General features: G+C 44.3%; 1 protein-coding gene across 6 annotated transcripts in view; it reads left to right on the forward strand.

Moving 5' to 3' along the window:
* The first annotated feature begins 3,195 nt into the window (after positions 1-3,195).
* The window catches only part of dennd11 (DENN domain containing 11), a 45,635-nt gene continuing 30,499 nt past the window's right edge, over positions 3,196-18,331 (forward strand). For all 6 annotated transcript variants that reach the window (XR_010976871.1, XR_010976870.1, XR_010976869.1 and 3 more), the window contains exons 1-2: positions 3,196-3,551; positions 11,590-11,689. Coding sequence is in view for 1 of the 6 variants with exons in the window: in XM_068050668.1 (XP_067906769.1) it covers positions 3,275-3,551; positions 11,590-11,689 (377 nt within the window). In the remaining 5 variants the exon portion in view is untranslated. The remainder of the gene's footprint in view (positions 3,552-11,589; positions 11,690-18,331) is intronic.

Below are 18,331 nucleotides of genomic sequence, written 5' to 3' on the forward strand. Positions count from 1 at the left end.
TGTGCTGTCTGTGGGCTTCACGTCGTACAGCCCAGCATAAAAGGATTTGCTTATCCTTAGTATGTCGGACTGCGACGACATTACCAAGCCATCCTCTTCCTTCAGGCTGCTGATCACAGAGCTCTCTCTGTGTACCCTTTGGAAGAAGTAACACGAGCACGTCTCATCCTGCTCAATGGAGCGGACTCTGGACCGGAAGATGATCTTGGAGGCCTCTGTGGCAAAGAGGCCTGCTGGCTCTTCATCTCATGGAGGTCCTCCTTGACCTCGACCCCCATCGACTGCAGCCGGAGCAGATTTTGCATTCTTTTCTGGAGTCGGGATATTTCCCTCTGTCTCTCTCTCGCCCTCTGAAACCCTTAGAAGATAAAGAACCTCTTGATGTTTTCCTTGATCATCTCCCACCAGTGAACTGGAGACTCAAAGAGGGGTTTCACGGTTCTCCAACCTTTGTAATCCCTTTTGAGTTCCTCAACGTTCTCTGGGGTTAGCAGTGTAGCATTGAGCTTCCATGTCTCCCTGCCAACCCATTGGTCATCCTGTAAGTGATAGTCGGCCAGTAAGAGGCAATGGTCGGAGAAGAACACCGGCTTGACGTCGGTGGATCTGACCGTGACAGCACGGGACACAAACAGGAAGTCAATCCTGGAATGGGCAGACCCGTCCGATCTTGACCAGGTGTATCTACGGTGCGCTCAATCTGCAGGTTTGCTGAAGACGTTGTGCAGCTTGGCATCTTTTACTGTTTCCATTAGGAATCTGGACGTAGCGTCCAGTTTGCTGTCGTCACTGCCGGATTGTCCAGCTGCATCAATGATGCAGTTGAAGTCACCACCTAGAATGACCGTCAACTGTGGGAGCTGCTGGAAGACGGTCAGCCACTCACTGCATTGAACTGGGGCATACACGTTGATTAACTGGAGCGAAGTATTGTTCTACATTACATCTGCTATGAAGAGGCAACCACCCACCACCTCCTTAACTTTGGAGATGGTGAAGTTACCTTCCCACAGCAGAATACCCAGGCCAGAGGAATGGGAATCATCACCTCCTGACCAGATCGATGGCCCGTGGGACCACCATCGCCTGCAGGTGCTGAGGTGTGGTATTCCACACTCCTGCAGAAACAGTAGATCGGCTTTGACCTTGGCGAGGTCGTTCAAGGTCGAAACACATCGCGTAGTGGATTTAATGCAACGCAAGTTAATTGAAGCAATCTTTATACCCATATTTAAGTTAGTTGGGTGCTTCCCGCTAGTCCCAGTCCTTTGGTATGTTCCTGCAATCCCATAGTGTACGCAAGCTGTTGCACATTCATTGGGCTCAGAAACCCCTCCTGGTTTCTCATGCAGGGTTTGTTCTCGGAGCTGGAGTGCGCCTGACGCTTCTCTGTTCTCGGTGTTCCGGATCCACCACCACTGCCACCATATTGTATTATCTGTGGTTAGATCAGTACAAACTCAGTCCAAGAGTCAGCGTAGACATTGTACTTGATACTTTATTGAGAACCTTCTTACATCTACCCTGCAATGTGGAAAATTGCCCTGGTAGGTCCTGTACGCAGGACAAGTCCAACCCGGCCAATTACCGCCCCATCAGCCTACTCTCTATCATCAGTAAAGTGATGGAAGGTGTCATCAACAGTGTCATTGAGTGGCAGTTGCTTAGCAATAACCTGCTCAGTGACGCTCAGTTTGGGTTCCACCAGGGCCACTCAGCTCCTGATCTCATTACAGCCTTGGTTCAAACATGGACAAAAGAGCTGAACTCAAGAGGTGAGGTGAGAGTGACTGCCCTTGACATCAAGGCAGCATTTGACAGAGTATGGCATCAAGAAGCCCTGGCAAAACTGTGGTCAGGGAATCAGGGGGAAAACCCTCCGCTGGCTGGAGTCATACCTAGTGCAAAGGAAGATGGTTGTGGTTGTTGGAGGTCAATCATCTGAGCTCCAGGACAACACTGCAGGTGTTCCTCACGGTAGTGTCCTAGGCCCAACCATCTTCAGCTGTTTCATCAATGACCTTCCTTCAATCATAAGGTCAGAAGTGGGGATGTTCACTGATGATTGCACAATGTTCAGCACCATTCATGACTCCTCAGATACTGAAGCAATCCGTGTAGAGATGCAGCAAGACCTGGACAACATCCAGGCTTGGGCTGATAAGTGGCAAGTAACATTTGCGCCACACAAGTGCCAGGCAATGACCATCTCCAACAAGAGAGAATCTAACCATCTCCCTTTGACATTCAATGGCATTACCATTGCTGAATCCCCCACTATCAACATCCTAGGGGCTACCATTGACCAGAAACTGAACTGGAGTAACCATATAAATACAAGAGCAGATTAGAGGCTAGGAATGCTGCAGCGAGTAACTCACCTCTTGACTCCCCAAAGCCTGTCCACCATCAACAAGGCACAAGGCAGAAGTGTGATGGAATACTCTCCACTTGCCTGGATGGGTGCAGCTCCAACAACACTCAAGAAGCTCGACACCATCCAGGACAAAGCAGCCCGCTTGATTGGCACAAACATTCACTACCTCCACCACCGACGCACAGTGACAGCAGTGTGTATCTTTTTTTTATTCATTCATGGGATGTGGGCGTCGCTGGGGAGGCCAGCATTTATTGCCCATCCCTACTTGTCCTTGAGAAGGTGGTGGTGAGCTGCCTTCTTGAACCGCTGCAGTCCATGTGGGGTAGGTACACCCACAGTGCTGTTAGGAAGGGAGTTCCAGGATTTTGACCCAGCGACAGTGAAGGAACGGTGATATAGTTCCAAGTCAGGATGGTGTGTGACTTGGAGGGGAACTTGCAGGTGGTGGTGTTCCCATGCATTTGTTGCCCTTCTAGTTGGTAAAGGTCGCGGGTTTGGAAGGTGCTGTCTAACGAGCCCTTGGTGCGTTGCTGCAGTGCATCTTGTAAAAAAAAATGTGCTCATAGCTGAACATCATGCCAACACCACGTAGGTGATTACATATCACTTCTAGTTATGGTGCGTACAAATGCATAAACATGTATTCAAATAGCTTAGCTTACTTCCACTATCACAACAGTCTCTAACCCAGAAACAATGTAATATCAATAACTCAATAGTAACCTCGGTGCTTCGTTAACAAAAGGGCAATATGTCCTTCCCAAGATGGCGCTGCGCTGCTGCCGCCGGCCTGACGCCATGTCCGGTTCTCTAGCTGTTTCCGGCTACGGCCAGCCGCACATCCTCGTGTGAAAACACTAAGCGAATGTTCCCGGCGCTCTGAGCCCAGTCAGGATGGCTGACCGCGCCCCGTTGCTAGAGTATGAGGAAGGTCCTGCTGTCACATTCCCTCCCTGGGATGGCTCTAACCCGGGCCCCGGGAACGGAGCCGGATCAGTGACTGGACCGCACAGCTTCTCCGGCGGTGTTGCGGAGAGCTGGAGCCCGGGCCGGGGCCCATGGGGATCGGAGACAGAGCGGGAGGCGGCGGCGGCTCAGGGAATTCGGCAGCAGCAGGAAGAGGAGGAGCAGGTGGTGGCCGTATTTGTGGTGACTTTTGACACCAGAGCAGGTGAGACCGGGCTCGCAACAACACCCCCCACCCATACAGAGTCTTCACAATTAAAATGGCTGCAGAGTCAACGGGAAGATGGCGGGGTATCCGTGGCACAGGAGGCAGTGGGAGGAGGAAGGTATCGGTGGTACTGGGGAGGGTATTGGTACTCGAGCTAGGAGGAAAGGGTTCCGAAGAAGGGTCACTGACCCGAAACGTTAACTCTGCTTCTCTTTCCACAGATGCTGCCAGACCTGCTGAGTGATTCCAGCATTTCTTGTTTTTGTTTCAGATTTCCAGCATCCGCAGTATTTTGCTTTTATTATAGGAGGAAAGGGTATTTGGTACCCGGGGGAGGGGGAGAGAAATGGTCTGCTCCTCTACTTCTGGTCGCAGTGATTGATTTTGATTTGTGGGAAAAGGATGCCGGATTGATGTGTTTTTTATGGTATTAAATTGCATTGGGATATGGTTAGATACCAGTACAAAAGTTCACTCTGGGAACCCAGTTCTTGAGTTGTTGGAGTGCTGCTTATTGTTTGTTTCTGTGAATTTGGTCACGTGAATAGCCAGCCGTACAGTATGGCATCGAAGAGGAATGATTCTTCCATTCTGGTTTAGTCAAAGCAATTCGTCAGATTAATGGGAATGAAAACCAGTTGGATTGGCTTTGATACACTTATGTTGGCAAGTGGTATCTGCTGTGTACATTCTGCTTGGATAATTGAATTAGTCTGAAGTTCACAGACTAGATGGAAAGGGAGTATTGCTGCCATCCTTTCGAGTTATGGTTGTGGTATTGGTTGACTTGGAAGTGTCAGTTTCATTATGTAACAACTACTGTTCTGCGTGCAGGAGTGAAAATACTGGAGTAAGAGGACAGTATCTCACTTGCAGCATCAGGTTAAGAATGCAAGACTAGAGGTTGTAACATTGGGCAGAAGACCAATGCTCCATCGAGTCTTCTCTTCCAAATCCACCATCAGTTTCCTTACTGTGATTCTAGGACAGTATTGCTGTATGCACTTTCCTAATAGGAATTCATCTGGACTTTTTTAAGTCTTACTGTGTTTTGCTGTTCCACTACTATTCTGCAATTCTGTCAGCATTACTTATCTTTCTTCCCTTGACACTCCAATAATTCCACATCAGTTGTGTAATAAACTGTAGGTTTATTCCCATATCTTATTGCCAACTCGAGGATAATTCTTGGAATTGGGAATCTGAGTCCTTGGAACTGTTTTCATCTGAAACACTTTTTCCTAATGAAATGTAATCCGGACCGAAATGTAATCCGGACCTTAATGTAGAGGAATGGATAAGATAGAGGTACTTTATTTAATTTTGATTAAATGGATTTAATTTAAAAACCTTGTCTACAAATTCTTCCAGCATTTCCATACCCCTTCTCTGCAACCTTCAGCCTTGTATCATCTTCTGTAACCTCAGGTCCTCTGACTCTGGCCTCCTGCGCATACCCCCCACCACCACCATCTCTACTGCATCTTCAGTGGCAGAGATTTCAACTGTCTTCTTTTGGAACACCCTTCCCATACTCTTACACTTCTAGCATTCTTCTCTCTTAATTGTCTCTAGTATCCCTCATACAAAGACTCTCTGTCTGCTCTGAGGTACTTTCAGGTATTTAATATTGAAGTTGCTGTAGAAGTGCAAATTTTTGTCAAATAACAGTCCTGAGCAGGATCTGATCAGAAGGTATTTGTGAATGTGTGGAACAGATTCTAGGACAGTGCTCTTCCAATTAAACAAAAGCAAAATACTGCGGATGCTAGAAATCTGAAACAAAAACAAAACGGAGTCTTTCCTGACAATGCAGAGCATGTGCAGAGCGATCGCCAATGTCATCAGTGCATTCGAACATTTGCCAGCTTGCTAGTATGGGTTTGCGTATGCGTGTGCAATGTCACTATGTAATGACGCAAGACGTGATGACGTCCAAATATTGCTACACCCTCAATGGCCACGTTAGCTGCCTCCCATCCCCTCTAACAGTACCTCGCTCCCTCCCACAATTGGCGCCTCAGTCGCTGCTTCTCTTCCCTGCTTCCTCACGCTATTCTCTCTCACGCCCGCCTGCTCGAGACTGCTCCTTGCCGCTCCCGACTCTTCCCGTTCCATTCCCCCGCTTGCTTCTCGCCTCGCAGCTAGCAACCTCCTCTCACCACACCTCACCCCCACCGCTTGTCTGGAGAGCACAGCGGGAGGGAATGGCGAGCAGCTGGGCGCGGTGAGAAGGCGATCGGGGGAGGGAGTAGGAAACTGAATATGGCAATTGAGGCTGCGATTGCACGAGGGAGCAGGGTACTGTTGTGGGGGGTGGGGTGGGGCGGTGTGGAGGTGACGATTGCGGCCATTGAGGAGTGAGGGGGGTTGTCTTCAATTTGTTTTTGTCAAATTGAGCAGCACCATTTTTTATTACTGGCAGCTGTCTGAGATGTTGCAGACAGTGACATTTCAGTCGATGAGGCTGCATTTGTGCAGTGCCAGTACTACACAACCAGCAGATGTGACTTATGATGAGAGGCGGAATAAATTGGGCCTATATTCTCTGGAGTTCAGAAGAATGAGAGGCAATCTCATTGAAACATACAAGATTCTGAAGGGACTTGATAGGGTAGACTTGGAGAGATTGTCTTCTCTGGCTGGGGAATCTGGAACATGGGGGGGGCACAGTCTCAGGATAAGGGATCGATCATTTAGGACTGAGATGAAGAGAAATTTCTTCACTCAGAGGGTGGTGAATCTTTGGAATTCTCTACCCCAGAGGGTTGTGGATGCTCCATCGTTGAATATATTTAAGACTGGGATAGTCAGATTTTTGGTCTTGGAATGGAGGGATATGGCAAGCGGGCGAGAAAGTGGAGTTGAAGCCTAATATCAGCCATGATCGTATTGAATGGTGGAGCAAGCTCGATGGGCCATGTGATCTACTGCTCTTATTTCTTATGTTCTTGTGCAAAGCCAAAGCCTTAAAGTCTTTGTTCTAAGTGCTTCCGTTTTTTGATTTTGTTTTGGTTTTCCAGCTTTTTTTAAGCAAATAAGATTTAAGATCTGGAGTAGGTCATTTAACCCTTAGCCTGCTCTGCCATTCATGGTTTATCTACCTCAAGTCCTTCTTCCTGCGCTATTCCCAATCTCATAATTCCTTTAGTATCCAAAAATCTATCAACCTCTGTCTTGAATATACTCAATGACTGAGTCTCCACAGCTCTCTGAGGAAGAGAATTAAAAGATTCAAAATCCTTTGAGTAAAGAAATTTCTCCTCATCTCAGTCCTAAATGGCTGGCCCCTTATTCTGAGAATGGACCCCTCGTTCTAGACTTCCCAGCCAGGGGAAACATCTTCCCAGCATTTACCCTATCATGCCTCTTAAGAATTTTGTTTTTCATTCTTTGACATTCTAGTGAATATAGGTCAAGTCTATTCAAATCTGTCCTCGTAAGACAGTCCCCCAAGGAATTAGTCTAGTGAAACTTTATTGCATTTTGTTTGTGAATAAATGTTCAGAAACAGAATTTATGGTTATGTATGTAAGTACAGACAGAAATGACCAAATGTTACTTATAATGCAATAGTTCCTGGGCTGATGGGATTATGGAATTGTCACACCTGGATGGAAGAATCAATTTACACAGATGCATTCATTTGAGCAGAGCTGTCACTTTGAATCAGGTGGTGTTCCTGATGTTTTCATAGTTGATATCAGCCTTGGGTTAGGTCTATGGATACGTGGAGCAGGACAGCTGGGGTCAGCTTCCTTTTCATTTCTGGAGGCAGACCCATGTTGGGTTTAGTGTGTAATAATGCAGTTATAGATATCACTGTGGGACTTGACCCTTTCCTGCCCCCAGTTTTCTTCCTGCCTGAAGACAGTGACAATACTGGAGTACAACACTCGTGACACTGGCACCATAGCTGTCTTAATTTGCTGCTCTCAAATCTTAGTCCATTCCTCTGTAATTCTTAAGACTCATACAACAACTGTTAATGAAACTTATTAAATTAAACTTTTAAGTTTCAGCTTGGCTGAGTTGGTGGTACTTACGCCTCTGACTCAAGGTCAGGGTTCTTTCTTCATTCTAGGTCTCAAACACATCATCTAAGTTGAGATTTCAGTACAGTACTGAGAGAATTCTACATTGGTGAAAGTGCCATCTTTTGGATAAGATATTTGTGGTATTACTTGAAGAATGAATTCTCCAACAATTGTCCCTTGTTGACTGTTTGTTAGGATCTTGCTGTGTGCAAATTGTCTACAAATCACTACAGACGCTGCTTTCAAAGCAATTCATTGGCTGTGAAGCACTTTTGAATGTTTTGAGGCTATGAAAAAAAGATTATGAATACAGATTTGCTCATTCTTTCTTGAGTCCGATTCTATTATCTACTATTTACTGCTGCGGAGATGGAAGGAAATGGTTCTTGTAATCTGCTTGTGAAATGATAGATTGTTCTTTCATACGTGTTCTTTGTTTTTTCTAAAAAAGAAAGGTACACTTTCACTTATGTTAATCCTTCATGACTAGATTTTCAACAGGGTCTTTATCAAAGGCTAGTTAACAGAATTTGCATTTATATAACATCTTTAATGTAGAAAAACTCTTGAGCTGAGTATAGCCAATTTCAGCTGGGATAACCAATGGAACATTAAATTACTGCAATTTGGTTTTCATCCCTGCCACAGCACTGAAATGGCCCTAATCAAAATCACAAATTACATCCTCTGTGACTCTGACCATGATCCACTATCTCTGCTCATTCCTCTCGACCTGTCTGCAACCTTTTCTGCTTTTAGCTATTCAGTGGTAGCCACAAAATCTCCTGCAATGGATTCTCTTCATCAGTCCTGTACCAGTACCTCTGGAGTCCCCAGGATCAATCCTAGGCCCACTCCTATTTCTCATCTACATGCTGTCCCTTGGCAACATTACTTGAAAATACAATGCCTAGTTCCACATGTATGCTGATGATGCCCACCCTATTTCACTACTGCGCCTCTCAACCCCTCAACTGTCTGTGTTGTCAGACTGCTTGTCGGACAAGCAGTCTTAGATGAGTCAGAATTTCCTCCAATTGAACATTGAGAAGTCCAGAGCCATTGGGCTGGATTTTAAAGGCTCTCCGATGCCAGGAACAGTGGTGGGGGTAGAGAGAGAGAGATGAAGACTGCAACAGATGAGACCTGCCACCAACACCAGCAGGGCCTATACCGATCTTGGCGGTGGCGAGGCCTCGTGGCAGCCACCCTGCCACTCGGCGACGGGACCCGCATTAAAAAATGCAAATAGATACTTACCTTTCGTTAACAAGCTGGCCGCAGCGATTCTGAGAGCAGGTTCCGATCTTCATTCCGGTGGCCGGCAATGCCGTGCCTTCGAATCCCCATTCGGGGAAACGAGGCAGGGGGAGGAGGAACCTTTCTCCATGTGGAAGGGGGAGGAGCGGGGTCAGACTCCTCAGATTGGTTGGGCTGGGTGATGGGAAGGGGTAAAGGACAAAAGTTCTGAACTTTGGGGGTGGGGGGGAAGGTCATATTTTCACGGTAGGTATTCTTGGAGGTGGGGTGGGGGGAAGGGCAGGAATGATGTGTAATGCCATTGGAGGGGTGGGAGAGGGCATGGAAAGATGCTTTTATTCATTTTTATTAACCGTAATGTGACTGGCCCTTTAAAAATGTAACCTGTCATTTAGGGCTCTAAGCCCTTTAAAAATGGCACCTGTGCATTGGCACCAGATGCCTTTGTTGGGGACAGCTCGCCTGCCCCCTCCACATCATCGGGGTGGAGGGGGGTGGCGCCCCTGTCATGCAAATGAGCCGGCGCATTTGGAATTGCGCTGACTCCGCGACGTGCAGGCCTCTATTTTGGCAGTGTGCTTTTAAAATGCAGCCCATTGTTTTTGGCCCTAGCTGTTAATTCCATCCCCCTCTGGGGCCACTGTCTCGGTGAACCATACAGTTCACAATCTGGAGCTGTGCTTCTGATGGTGATCTTCATCACCAAGACCACCTATTTGTACATCTGTAATATTGCCCGTTTCCACTCCTGCCTCAGTCCATCTGCTGTGGAAATCCTCATCCATGTTTTTGTTGCCTCCAGACTTGACTATTCCATTGCTGTCCTGGCTGGTCTCATCTTTCACCCTCTAAGCTTGAGCTCTTCCAAAACTGCTGCCCATATCCTAACTCGTGCAAAATCCTGTTCGCCTATCACCTTTGCTGACCTACGTTGGTTCCTGATCCAAAGTCTTGGTTTTAAAATCCTCTGCCTCATTTTCAAATCCCTTTATGACCTCACCCCTCCTTAATGCTGTAACCTCCTCCAGCCCTACAACCTGCGAACTCTCTTTCCTCTGACTCTGGCATGTTGTGTATCCCTTACTTCCTCAGCCCCACCAATGGTGGGTTTACCTTCAGCTGTCTAATCTTAAACTCTGGAAATCTGTCCCCAATCTCTGTGCTTCTCTACCCCTCCCTCCTCTTTTAAGAGGTGCTTTTTAAAATTTGCCTATTTGAGCTTTTGGTCACCTATTCTAATTCCTTGGCTCATGGTCAATTTTTATCTGATTATCCTCCTATGAAGCCCCTTGGAACATTTTGTTACATTAAATACACTTTAAGTGCAAGTTACAGGAGCATGAGAAATAGGGTCCCTCGAGCCTGCTCTGACATTCAGTGGGATCATAGCCGATTTTCAACCTCAACTTCACTTTCCTGCCCAATCCCCAGAGCCTTTAATTCCCTCAGTGTCCAAAAATATATTAAATGACTGAGCATCCACAGCCCTCTGGGGTAGAGAATTCCAAAGATTCGCAATCCTCTGAGTGAAGAAATTTCTTATCTTAATCCTAAATGGCCGACCCCTTATCCTAAGTCTATGGACCCCTAGTTCTGGACTTGCCAGGGGAAACATCATCTCAGCATCTGCCCTGTTGAGCCCTCTAAGAATTTTAAACATTTCAATGAATATCATCCCTCATTCTTCTAAACTCCAGTGAATATAGGGCCATTCTACTTAATCTCTCCTCCTTGGACAGCCCTCTCATCCCAGGATTTAATCTAGTGAACCTTCTTTGCACCCACTCCAAGGCAAGTATTGTACCAATAGTAGAACTATGGAGCCTATTTCCCCTTCTGGTTACAGCCCTGTAATTGCCTGTGAAAAACATGTGTAAGGTGGCTATTGGGTAAAGATGGAACAGAGCTTGGTGGTTGTACAATCTGTTAAAACTTGCAATGGATGCTCACACAGGTAGAATAGTGATATGGATGCAGTGCTGAAGGGTTGCTAGCAATGTTCCCACTAAGGTGCGTGATCATGCAGCAGCCTGGAAGGTACCACGCAGGCCTTGCTACATGCTAAATAACGCGTGTGTTTGGCCGCACAAAAAATTTAAAGGACCTACGCATTTAAAAACTGGCCACGCACAAGAACTAAATTTTATAAAGGGAGCATTAGTTGCCAGTAGCCTCGGACTACACCCCAGCATTATTTGCTGTCTTCTGGAGTGGAGAAAATGGGGAAGCAGAGAAAAGATTGAACTCTTTAGCCATCCATAATTCTGCATATATGTACTGTAGCTAAAGATCAATTAATGTCAGTGATTTTTTTTTTAAGAGTGCGAATGTGGCCCTAAATGAAGCTGAACTGTTGGCCTGGTTCTTAAATTAAAGTCACATTGTTGCCCCAGGGGATTTAATTCCTCTGCTAAATATCTACGAGTGAGCAAAAGGGTGGTAGTGAAGGAGCGGGGTTATGAAACAGCCCCAACAGAGAAATTCTGAAGTTCCTCACATAGATTAGTCATTCAATGTGCAAACTGTTAACCAAAAACCCTAGCACCTGAGTTAGAAATCTTTATTTATACAGGCCTCTTTGGTTAGGATTTTGACTGAATAGACAGAAAAACCATCTCTTGGAAATTGAGATGTAGCCATTGCTAGCTTGTACTTGTGTTCAATGATGTGCTGCGGAACTGCAGTATGAATTGACCAACATGCTCTGCCCAAATGATAACTGACATCCTTCTCCACAGGTAACATTGTGGAATGGTGTCTGCCACACGAAGTGGATTTAGAAGGGGTGGAATTTAAATCCATGGCCAGTGGATCTCACAGAATAAACTCTGATTTTGTGTAAGTAATTTTCTAGATTTTTATTTCAAAACTCTTCCAATACCGACCTGAATGAATGTGTATGGGACTGATTCTAACTTGTATCGTATTGGTACTTGGATTTCAAGTGTGATGATGGGGATGTAAAATGTTCTTATTGTCCAAATTTGGACTGCTAAAATGCCCCAGCAGAAAGTGTTCTGGATTTCTGCAAAAGCAAAATATTGTAAATGCTGGAAATCTGAAATACTGGATTTCTGCTGTTAACTTGGCTTGTAGCTGGAGAGAGCATTTTGGACTATATAATATTATGGTCAGTTACTGACTGTTGCTCAGGGTATGATTTGTAGTTATATTTCTGGGCTAACAGAAAACACTAATTAAAATCCCATCATGGCAGTTTGAGAATTTCAATTCAGTTTATAAAAAAGGCTGGAAATAAAAAGCTGGCATTTAAAAGTGACCTTGAAGCTGCCGGGCTGTTGTCATCACTCATCTGGTTCACTAATATCCTCCTTAAATTTGAGTTTGTACATTGAGTGTTACACAAAAAATGTGATGGCACATTGCATTGTCTGAAGTGCAGTGTTTCTTCCAGCATATTTGTACCACTACACAATAAGCCAAAACCTTCTTGGTTGTACAGCAACACCAGAATAGCTGATTAACTTACTGGCTAAATGTTATAATTGCAATTATCACTAATCTTTGCTCTTTATGCTTCTCCCCAAGGGGTTGGATCTTGTTTTATGCCATGTTTCCAACATTAAAACTGAGTAACTTGATTGAATTTTTTCAAAAAGTAACAAGAATGATTGATGAGGGTGGTGCAGTTGATTGGTCTGCATGGATTTTAGCAAGGCTTTTGACAAGGTCCCTCATGGCAGACTGGTTACAAAAATAAAAGCCTGTGGGATCCAGGGAAATGTGGCAAGGTGAATACAAAATTGACTCAGTGGCAGGAAACGCAGGGTAATTGTTGACGGGTGTTTTTATGACTGGAGGGCTGTTTCCAGTGACGTTCTGCAGGGCTCAGTACTGGGTCCCCTGCTTCTTGTGGTATAAACGATTTGGATGTAAATGTAGGGGGCATGATCAAGAAGTTTGCAGACGATGAAAAGATTGGCTGTGTGATTGATAGCGAGGAGGATAGCTGTAGGCTGCAGGAAGATATCGATGGACTGGTCAGGTGGGTAGAAAAGTGGCAAATGGAATTCAACCCAGACAAGTGTGAGGTGATGCATTTGGGGAGATCAAACAAGGCAAAGGGATACACGATTAATGGGAGAATACTGAGAGGTGTAGACGAAGTGAGGGACCTTGGAGTGAATGTCCACAGATCGCTGAAGGTAGCAGGACTGGTCGAGAAGGTGGTTAAGAAGGCAGATGGAATCCTTTCCTTTATTAACTGAGGTATAGAATCTAAGAGCAGGGAGGTTATGTGGAACTATATAACTCATTGGTTAGGCCACAGGCTTGAGTACTGTTCTGGTCACTTCATTACAGAAAGGATGCAATTACACTAGAGAGGGTACAGGGGAGATTTATGAGGATGTTGCCAGGACTGGAAAAATGCAGCTATGAGGAGAGATTGGATAGGCTGGGGTTGTTCTCCTTGGAACAGAGAAGGCTGAGGGGAAATTTGATTGAAATGTACAAATTGTGAGGCGCCTGGATAGAGTGGATGTGAAGGGCGTATTTACCTTAGCAGAGAGGTCAGTGACTAGGGGGCATAGATTTAAACCGATTGGTAGAACGATTTGAGGGGAGATGAGGAAAAATGTTTTCACCCAGGTGGTGGGGGTCTGGAACTCACTACTTGAAAGGGTGGTAGAGGCTGAAACCCTCAACTCATTTGAAAGGTGTCTGGATATGCACCTCAAGTGCTGTAATCTGCAGAGCTACGGACCAAACGCTGGAAGGTGGAATTAGACTGGGTGGCTCGTTATTCGGCTGGTGCACACGTGATGGGCCAAATGGCTTCTTTCTGTACCTTAAACTTTCTATGATTCTACAACAGTTACTACAGTTCAGAAGTCCTTGTATCTCTGTGCCTTTTGAATCATTGAATCTTAAAGCATGGAAGTAGGCCGTTTGACCCATCATGCCTGTGCTGACTCTTTAAAAGACCATTTGTGCTTCGTCCAACACCCCTGCTTTTTGTCTGTAACCCTATAAGTTCCTCACCTTCAAATATCTGTCCAACTCCCTTTCAAAATAATTTTGGAATTGGCTTCCACTACCATTTCAGTTAGAGCACTCCGGAATCCTGCCACTCTGAAAACATTTCTACTTATCTCTCCTCTAAGTCTGTGACCTCTGGTTATTGACCCTTTTGAAAGAGGGAATAGTTTTTCTCCATCAAAACCTCTCGTCATCTTGAAAACCTCTATTAGGTCATCCCTTGACTTTCTCTGTTCCAAGGAGAACGGTCCTAACTTTTCCAACCTTTCCTCATAACTGAGCTCGCTCATCCCTGGTAACATTCCAATAAAGTTCTTTACCCTTTCTAAGGCCTTGCATCTTTCCTGAAGTGCGGTGCCCAGAATTGTCCATAATCCAGCTGAGGCCTAACCAGTAATTTGTAAAGTTCTAACATGATCTCTTTGCTTTTATATTTATAAACCCAAGTAACCCATATGCTTTTTTAACCAAAGTATCAACTTGCCTTGCCACCTTCAAGGATTTGTGTATATGGACACCTAACTGTTGATCTACACTTTTCAAAATTGTCAGTTATAGTACACTGTCTTTCCATATTAGTCCTCCCAAAGTGCACTTGTCCGCATTGAGATCTGTCTGCTGGTTTTGCATCCTCTGTGTCACCCTGATGTCTATAACTAACCTCCTCACTAGCTACTACTTTGCCATGTTTCGTATGATCTGCAACCTTTATAATGCTGCTTCATACACCCAAGTCTAGGTCGTTTATAAAATTTAAAATAGTAACGAACCCAAAACTGACTCCTGGGGAGCACCACTGCAAACCACCTCCGAGCCTGAAAAACATCCATCCACCACCATCCCTTGTTTCCTGTCACTGAGCCAATTTTTATATCTGTACTGCTACTTTCCGCTTAATACCATGGGCTTCTAGCTTCTTAATAAGTTTCTTGTGTGGCACTCTGCTAAATGCCTTCCATTTATAAAACGAACAAACTACTGCGGATGCTGGAACTCTGAAATGGGAATAGAAAGTGCTGGTAATAGGTCTGGCAGCATCTGTGTAGAGAGAAACAGTTAATGTTTCAGGTCTGTGACCTTTCATCAGAACTGGCAAAAGTTAGAAATGTACCAGACCTGAAATGTTAACTCTGTTTCTCTCTGCACTGATGCTGCCAGACCTGCTGAGTATTTCCAGCACTTTCTGTTCTCATTCCATTTATATAACATTATTTTTAATGTGGATGTGTTTGTCACTGGAAAGGCTAGCATTTATTGCCCATCCCTAATTGCCTTTGACAAGGTGCTGGTGAGCTGCCTTTTTTAATACAGCTGAGTGGCTTGCTGGGCCATTTTAGAGAGCAGTTAAGAATCCACATTGCTGTGGGTCTGGAGTCACATATAGGCCAGACCGGGTATGAACGATTTCCTTCCCTAAATGACATTATGGAACCAGGTGGGTTTTTATGACAGTTGGTAGTTTCATGGTCATCATTACTGCTAGTGACTTTTTAAGTTCCAGGTTTATTTAAATTTAAATTCCCCAGCTGCCATGGTGGGATTTGAACTCGTGCCTCATTAGTCCAGGTCTCTGCATTACTAGCCCAGTAACAAAACCACTATGCTGCCATACCCTTGCATCTACTGAACTAGCTTGATCAACCTTCTCAGTTACCTCATCGAAGAATTCAATCAAGTTAGATATGATTTGCCTTTAACAAATCCATGCTGGTTTACCTTGATTAACCCATGCCTTTCCAAATGAAAGTTTTATTTGTCCCTGATAATGGATCCTGATAACACTTTCATCACTGATAGGCTGAATGGCCTGCCGTTTCCTTGCTTAAACCATTGTCCTTTCTTGAACAGTGGTTTAAGATTAGGAACCCTTCAGTCCTCTGTCACTACTCCTGTATCCAATGAGGATTGAAAGATTGTGACCAATGCCCCTGCTATTTCTACCTGTTTCTTCTTTCATTCTGTCTGGACCAGATGACTTATCAATTTTCAGTAATGCTAATCCTTTTAGTACATCTTTTTCAATACTATCCTGTCCATAATTTCCCTCTTCTCTTAGTGTAACCTTCACATCATCTTCCTTTGAGAAGATAGATGCAAAGTATGCATCTGATGCTTTAACCATGTCCAAAGCCTCCATATGAAGATTTTGTTTTGGGTCCTTAATAGGCCCAACCTTTTTCCTAGCTAATGGTTAATGCTTTATATGCTCACAAAATATTTCAGGGTGCACTTTAATGTTGCCTGCTAGTCTTTTCTCGTAACCTCTCTGCCTTCCACAGTAGCTTTCCAAATTCCCTCCTGTACTTTCCATAATCTTACTGGTTATTGACTAAATCTTGCTCCTGACATTTGGCATAAGCTGTTCTTTTCTGTTATAACTTTTATTTCCTTTGTCATCCAGGGTGTATTAGCTTTGCCTGCTCTACCTTTTCCCTTCAAAGTTTAGTTTGCCTAGTTTGTACCTGAATGGCTTCCATTGCCCTGCTAGTGCTTTATCCTGCAATCACCTTTTCCGGTCACCCTGTGTTTGGTCCCTTCTGTCACCAAAGTTATCTCTTCCCCAGTTGAGCATTTTTACATTCAATATTTTCTGGTCTCTTCCATAATTCCTCTAAACCAAATTATGTTGTCACTTAGCTGTAACATATTCTACTCGCACTACTTCATTTCTCAAGCAGATCCAACATTTCTTCCTTCCTTGTTGGACTGAATATATTGATCAAGAAGGTTTTTCTGTACATATCAGAAATTCCTCTCCTTCCTTACCCTTAGTACTATGTTTTTCCTGGTCTAGATTAGGATCATTAAAAGTCTCCTAATTTCACTGTTTTTGTTACATGGCATGTCACTGTTTGAATCTCCAGTTTAAAAAAAAATTCCAACAAAATAATAGCTCTGCCTCTGTTCATTAGCTTAAGCCAAATAGGTTCAGTCCTAGTGTCATCTAATATATTCTTTCTATTTAGAGCCATAATATCATCCTTAATCAATACAGTCATGGCCCCCCTCCTCTTCCTGCTTTATCATTACTGAGTTTTTGGCAACCAAGAATCTTAACCCATTTCTGGCCTTGTTTGAGGCTTGTTTCTGCTAATGTAACCATGTCACAATTCCATGTAGCAGCTTCTGCCCGCAGCTCACTACCTTATTAGTTATATTATGGACATTGACGCACGTTCAATCTAACACCTCTTTGTCACTTTTACTATTTTCCTCAATCTGGTCACTGCAGTTTTTCATTTTTCTTTTTTTTCTTTTTCTCTCTCCATTTTTCTCTTTTCTTTCCTCCTTCAGTATTGACTATAAGTGTTTAGTGAGAGCATCATCGATGAGTCTGATCCTTGTCTCAGCTGGTTCACATTACTGAATAGCTGTTCAGACTTGAGGTAAATAAATTTCAGGGCTCGGATAGGATGTATCCAAGGATCCTTGAGACTGAGAGGACATTATAGGAACTATAATGTTCCAGAATCACTGAATACTGGAGCAAGGCAGATGTTACTCCTATTTCACAGAATTATTACAGCACAGAAGGAGCCATTCGGCCATCGTGTCTGTACTGGCTCGTCAAAAGAGCAATTCACTTAGTGTCATTCCCCTGCCTTCTCCCTGTAACTCTGCACATTCTTCCATTTCATTTAACTGTCTAATTCCCTTTTGAATGCTTTAGTTGCACTCAGGCAGTGCATTTCAGACCTTAATCACTCGCTGCGTGGAAAAAGTTTTTCCTCATGTTGCTTTTGCTTCTCTTACCCATTACTTTAAGTCTGTGCCCTCTCGTTCTCGATCCTTTCACAAGTGGGAACGGTTTCTCCCTATCTACTCTGTCCAGACCCTTCATAATTTTGAATACGTCTATCAAATCAACACTCAGCCTTCTCTTCTCCAAGGAAAACAGTCCCAACTTCTCCAATCTATCTTCATAACTGAAGTTCTTCATCCCTGGAATCATTCTCATGAATCTTTTCTGCGCTCTCTCCAATGCCCTCACATGTTTCCTGAAGTGCGGTGTCCAGAACTGGTTGCAATATTCCAGCTGAGGCCGAGCTAGTGTCTTATACAATTTCAACATAACTTCCTTGCTCTTGTACTCTATGCCCCAAGATACTGTATGCTTTATTAACCACTCTCTCAACCTGACCTGCCACCTTCAATGACATGCACATATACACCCAGGTCCCTCTGCTCCTGCACCCCTTTTAGAATTGTATCTATTTTTAAATAAAAAGCTAGCAAAAGTAACCTAGGAAACTATGGATCCATTGTGGGTAAAGTTATGGAAACCGTTACTAAAGGTAAGATCATGGAGCATCTGGATAGAAATAAAATCATAAAAGATAGCCAAAATGGGTTCATGAAGAGGTCTTTCTAATCTAATTTACTGGTTTTCTTTGTGTGACAGTGGAGCTTGATGAGGGTAAGACAATGGATGTGGTAGTATAGTAGTATATTTCAGGAAGTAGTATATTTTTGGGGCGG

This window comes from Heterodontus francisci, chromosome 18 (assembly GCF_036365525.1).
Source record: "Heterodontus francisci isolate sHetFra1 chromosome 18, sHetFra1.hap1, whole genome shotgun sequence".
In the NCBI taxonomy this organism is placed as follows: Eukaryota; Metazoa; Chordata; class Chondrichthyes; order Heterodontiformes; family Heterodontidae; genus Heterodontus; species Heterodontus francisci.